Source organism: Quercus robur, chromosome 9 (genome assembly GCF_932294415.1).
Source record: "Quercus robur chromosome 9, dhQueRobu3.1, whole genome shotgun sequence".
NCBI lineage: Eukaryota > Viridiplantae > Streptophyta > Magnoliopsida > Fagales > Fagaceae > Quercus > Quercus robur.
Window position 1 is genome coordinate 24893184 of NC_065542.1, and position 6353 is coordinate 24899536.

General features: G+C 35.8%; 1 protein-coding gene across 1 annotated transcript; it reads left to right on the forward strand.

The window, feature by feature from the left end:
* Positions 1-1173, forward strand: LOC126700872 (aspartic proteinase CDR1-like). The gene has a single exon (XM_050399049.1). The coding sequence runs from the start codon at positions 1-3 to the stop codon at positions 1171-1173; it is 1173 nt and encodes a 390-aa protein (XP_050255006.1).
* The last annotated feature ends 5180 nt before the right edge of the window (positions 1174-6353 follow it).

Genomic DNA, 6353 nt, shown 5'->3' on the forward strand with positions numbered 1-6353 from the left:
ATGGCAAGTGGTGTCAAATTTCATCCATGCTTCCTTCTCTCATATTACCTTATAGGCGTTTTGGTTACAGCTCATAATGTCCCCCAAGCACAATTAATACCATACTTCGGTCAGCATCTCATGAAGGCCTCAATTGGCACTCCACCAGTAGACATCTACGGCATGATTGATACAGCTAGTAACATTGTGTGGGCACAATGTGTACCTTGTGATGTCTGCTTCAATCTGATTCACCCCGGGTTCGATCCTAAAAAGTCCAGCACATACAGTGAAATTTCTTGTCATTCAGGAAAATGTCACGAATGGTATGATGTCCATTGTTCTCCTCAAAATAGTTGCAATTACGTTAGTGGATATGCAAGTGGTTTATCCAATGGTGTTCTGGCCAAAGAAAAAGTCACCATCACTTCTACCTCCGGGCAAGCAGTTTCCTTTGATATTGCTTTTGGATGTGCACACAACATTACTTTCAGTCACAGTAATCACACAACGGGACTCATTGCATTAGGAGCAGGGCCTTTGTCCTTTCCTTCACAAATTGGTAGCAAGAGGTTTTCTTATTGCTTGTTGCCATATGCTATCGAATATACTTATCCTAATATTAAAAGCAAGATAAGTTTTGGCAATGGCAGTGAAGTTGTGGGTAATGGTGTGGTTTCAACACCAATGTTTGTAGCTGGAGAACAATATAATGTGACACTAGAAGGAATTAGTGTTGGAGACACATATGTGCCCTTTAACTCTTCAGGTAAGGTTTCTAAGGGCAACATTTGTATCGATTCAGGATCAACACTATTCGCTTTGCCACCAGATTTTTATAATCGCTTAGAGGTGGAAGTGAAGAAGCAGATTTCAATTGAACCCATGAAAAATGACACTCTTTTGGGGAACCGGCTTTGCTATAGAACTGAAATTACTAATGATAATGGACCAATATTGACTGTCCATTTTGAAGGTGCAGATGTGGAGTTAAAGCCTTTACAAACTTTCAATCAACCGGTTAAAGGATATGATATTTACTGCTTTGCAATTATAAATCATGCAAAAACTGAATTGGCATATTTGGGTGACCAAGGCTTATATGGCAACTATGTTCAAGCTAATTTTTTGATTGGGTTTGACTTGGAAACAAGGATGGTCTCCTTCAAGCCGACTGATTGCACCAAACTGTAGAGTTTGGCACTTTCATGTAACCTATACGATCAATGAAAGATATATACCTACTCATGTATTAATCTATGTAATATGTTTCTGAAAGTGGACCAAATTGTATCTCCTCTTTAGATAAGCGGGGGGTGGAGGTTGAGATCACCAATTTGGTCCTAAATGGTCCATGAGTTATATTTTCCTATTAAATGAATTTGAAAAAGAAATGTTGAATTTTATTGTGGGGCATGTGTGATCCAAGGTTCAAAGATTTCATTTCTTCTTATGTCCTATAAAATAGGAAAAAGAAGTTTGTATAAATATCTTCTATATTTCTTCTGTTGCTTAGAGCGTTGGGATATTTATTTCCCTTTTATTTTAGACAATTGAGGTTACATGTTGAAGATGGTACGTAAGACTAGGCCCACACATGTAGAATCTGAATCCGTAAGTAAAAAGTTAAGAGACCATGCTGTCTAAATCCGGTTCTAGTATGACATTACAGTAGCTAATTTCCAGAGTGTCCAGACCATAATGAATTAACCAAGCTTCTGATGTCTTATTATTGGTGTTTCCTAGGTGTAAAGAGTAACCTCTTAACCAATTCTCTTCCCAATCCCTGATGAAACCAAGTCCCAGATTACCGATTACACTTTACATCTGTGTTGAGTTTATTGCATGGGGATTGGGGGGCTGTCCAAAATATAAAGCGGTTCACATACACTGGTGATCATTCTAATTTTAGAATTGAAAAAATGGAATTCATTAGCTAGGTTTATAATTTTAAGTATGCACCTTGAAGGAAAGGCGATTTTTTGATAGAATATTAATGCATTCATAGATAATCATGACTGCCAAATTAATAGTGTAGGCTACCAAGGCACCCCTTGGGTTGTAATAACACGTTGCATGCAAGGATCATTCTCTCTTTATTCTCTCTTGTTTATTTTATTTTAACATAAAAAAAACATTAGAATAGAATTGGGATCACAAAATCAAGGAATAATCCGAATGAAAATATCGCGAACAAGAACAATGCACAAAAAGTGGAGCATAAGATTTCTATTTGTAAGTTGAGATGTTGAGTTAGTTTTTCCATAACAACAAATACTTTGTCTAGAGAGAGAGCATGTTGCTTTACTCAGATTTCGTGGCTAGAGCTTGAACTGGTGTTGTGTTGCCAGCCTCTACTGGGTCTCATTGCTTTGCCTCACGAGTCTTGCCTTACTCCCTTAGTTTTTCAGTCTTCCTCACAAGTAGCAATGTTTTTGCTCAATCTCTCTCTTTTCTTTCTTTTTTGTTGGAATGGTTTTGGGAATTTATTGTGTGAGATCAATCTGGTTTTGGTTAAATTTTTAAAGGGCCTGGTCTAATTGGTTGAATGATTGGGCTCAATTTTCTTGAGCTTTTCTCTGGGTGATTTTATGGTTGGGTCAATCTTTTTTGGGCTCATTGATAGGCCAAGAATGTATTGACCTCTTATGATAAATTAACCAATTAATTAGCCAAGATAATTAATTAAATTAATTAACATGCAATACGCGTGGTAGCACAAACAAATCACCAACTAAGTTAAATCCAGTGGAAAATAAAGTTGACACGGTGATTTGTTTATGAATGGGGAAAACCTCCAAGGCGAAAACCCCATCGGATGAATTTAAGGTCACCACTCCCGAGAATTCACTATTATCACAACAAGCGGTTACAAGTAAAGGAAGGCCAGTACCTTATACCAACCTACAATTGAACCCTTACCCTAATACACAATTGGACTTATTCTGTGGTGACAATCTTTCCTTTTCAATGCACAGCTCCCAGTACGTGACTAACCAATCGATGCATGAATCAAAGTACGTGACTAACCATTAACTTGAGAAGGATGTTGGCTGCAAAGTTCTTCATTTCATCAACACGATGAAGATCACGAAACTTCTTGGTTACAAAACCCTATGGCATGCAAACGTAGCAGCTTTTTCAAAAGAAAGATGAACTAGGGCAAATTGTCTCTGGTCACAATACGCTTGCAACAACAAGTGCAACAACCTTATGACGGCCCTTAAAATAATCTTTATATATGTTTAGGGTTGTGAGAAAAGAAAGCCTAAACAAGTATACACGGATATGTGTGAAAACAAATCTGAAAAACTGATTTTCGTAAATCTCGATAGATAAGTTATCTATCGAGTAGCTGTCGAGCATCGGGCAAAACATGCCTTTTAAATCTCGATAGATGCTACCTATTGAGCTAGCTGTCAAACTTTAAAATACAACACTTCTTCACTTGTTTCTTGGATAGATTTTCATGGCTTTAACACTTGGACTTGAACTCTTGTTCCTTGAAGTATTAAATGTTAGATTTTAAGACTTTAGGAACTAAATGTATTAGAACTTCAATTTGTAATGTGTTGGCAAACCATGATAAAAATTTAGAGTCTAGATTTAGGTTGCTCAAAGTGTGTTTATTTGTAAAGTTGGAATCGAGTGAATTGCAGGATTTATTGGACTAAATCTGCAAAACTCGATTAATCGAAAATTAGGCTCAATTGATCGAACCTTGTGCAGATTATTTTTTTTTTTTGCAGAATTTCCAACTTAGCCCAAGCCCGGTTTGATGTGTAGGGTTTTATATTTTATTTCAAGTACAAAAGGAAAAACCCTAGCTATGTTTTTGTGGGTGTTGATGTGCTCTGTGTTGAATCTCTTGTGATATCTAGAGGTGTTTACCTTCATACACACTTAGGGTTATCAAGAACAAGATTATATTAAGAACTTGGTGATCGCTTCAATTGCTGCATAAAGAATTTAAAGAAGATCTGAAACCTTTGAGTGGAGTCTCAAAGTCATAAATGGGAGTACTTGTGGTTGCAGTGGATCAAGGAAAGAAGTAGTCCATGGAATCGGAGCTGTCACGTGGTCGTGGTAGTAAGTTTTCTACACGAGATAGCAATTAGTGGTCTAAATTTTATTGTAAAAACTTCAATTCTTTCATAGTGGATCTGTTTCACCTTGAGCATAGTTAGGTTAAATCCTCTCCAGGTTTTTTACCGGTTTGGTTTTCCTTGGTTATCATATCGTTGTGTTCTTTACTTTTCTGCATTATTTACATGATATGATTTGATTGTGTTAAACTAGATCTAAATAATTTATCTAAGTAATCACTTGGCTAAATAACTAGGTTAAACAACTTGTGTTTTAAGGGGTCTAAAAACATACATTAAACACATCTTAGATCTACCCAATTACAAGTAAAGTGCGTTTTTTCAAAAGGTTAGCCAATTCTAAATGACATATGTTCTTAACATGATTCACATATGTCCTAACACTCGTCATTTGTTTTTTAAAGGCTTATTTATTTATTTATTTATTTTAAAGATGGTCAATGATGTTGTTAGGGGGCCAAGTGTAAATTTATTGGACAAACTTGCTAAGGTTAATTACCTACACACATAACCACTAGTATTTATTTATTTATTTCATTTTTATGGAGGATGGGAAGAGGCAGGGAAAGCCCTCTAAGGCCAAAGAATGACTTTGTCCTTAACTCTAAGCTCTAGCCACCAGTTCTGATTAGAGTCGCACGATATTAATTTCTCCCTCTTATATAATGTGATTAGGAAATCAACATTCAACTAACTGAGTAGAAATAATTGAAATAACTATATTGGTAAGTAGAACGACATTTAAGTGACTTATGTGCTTAGCCCATCGCAAAGATAGTGTAATGAAGTTTCATGTTATGCTGGTCACATTTTTGTAACTAGAAGAATGGGCAAAGATGAGGTTCCTAGTCAAGAAACGGTCATGTGTGCATTTTCATACAATATATTTTAAATTATTTGGGCAACAAATGCCAAATCCAACTCTAACATTTGGTAGAAGTTTTTGAAGGAAGTTGTTGGTATCAAAAAAGGTACTTATTGCCTTGACGGAACAAATTCCATCAACAGATGGCCATATTTGGATTTGTTGGGTTCCAGCAATTAATCAGTTAATATGATAGCGTAACAAAGCTTTTTAATTAAGAGTCTTGCGTTAGGTTCTAAGACTTTAGGAACTAATGTATTAGAATTTCAATTTGTAATATGTTGGCAAACCATGATCAAAACATAGAGTCTAGGTTTAGGCTTGCTCAAAATGTGTTTAATTGTAAAATTGGAATCGAGTGATTGTGGAAGTTATTGGACAAAATCTGCAAGGCTTGATCGATCAAAAATTAGACTCGATAGATTGAAACTCGTGCAGATTTAATTTTTTGCAGAATTTCCAATTTAGCCCAAGCCCATATGATGTGTAGGGTTAGGTGTTTTACTTCAAGTATAAAAGGAAAAACCCTAGTTACGTTTTAGAAGTCTTTTGGAGAGTTGTGTGTTAAATCTTCTGTAAGATCTAGAGGTGTTTACCTTCACACACACATAAAGAGTTGTCAAGATCAAGATTCACATTAAGAACTTGATGATCTCTTCAGTTGCTGCATAAAGAACTTTAAAGAAGATCTGAAACATTTGAGTGAAGTCTCATAGTCACAAGTAGGAGAACTTGTGGTTGCTGCAGATTAAGGAAAGAAGTAGTTCGTGGACTCGAAGTTGTCACGTGGTTGTGGTAGTAAGTTTTCTACTCAAGGTAGCAATAGGATGTTAATGGTCTAAGTTCTATTATAAAAATTTCAATTCTTTCATAGTGGATCTATTTTCTCTTGAGGATAGCTAAGTTATATTTTCTCCAATTGTTTTACCGGTTAGGTTTTTCTGGGTTATCACATCGTTGTGTTCTTTATATTTACGCATTATTTACACGATATGATTTTATTGTGTTAACCTAGAACTGAATAATTTATCTAAATAATCATTTGCCTAAATAACTAGGTTAAACAACTTATGTTAAGGGGTCTAAAAACGTACAAGTGATATCAGAGGAGGTTAGTTCTTGTGTTTAGATCTTTTGATCTAAGAGTTGATCTTTGACCCTGGTTGTCAAGGAACACGGTCATTCTCTTGTGATCCCTCCTCACTTTGATGGGAACAATTATGCCTACTAGAAAGTAAAAATGAAAGCCTTCTTGAAATCTATTAATAAGAAAGTGTGAAACTTCGTTGAATACAGATGGGAGAAACCGACTATTCCTGTTAGTGAGTGGTCAACTTCTCAAAAAGAGGCAGCCGCTTTTAATAGCAAAGTCATGAATGCTATTTTTAATGTTGTTTCTGTGG

Bases quoted from the DNA above. Each gene is read 5' to 3' on its own strand.
- LOC126700872 (XM_050399049.1), top strand. From the start codon at position 1: ATGGCAAGTGGTGTCAAATTTCATCCATGCTTCCTTCTCTCATATTAC.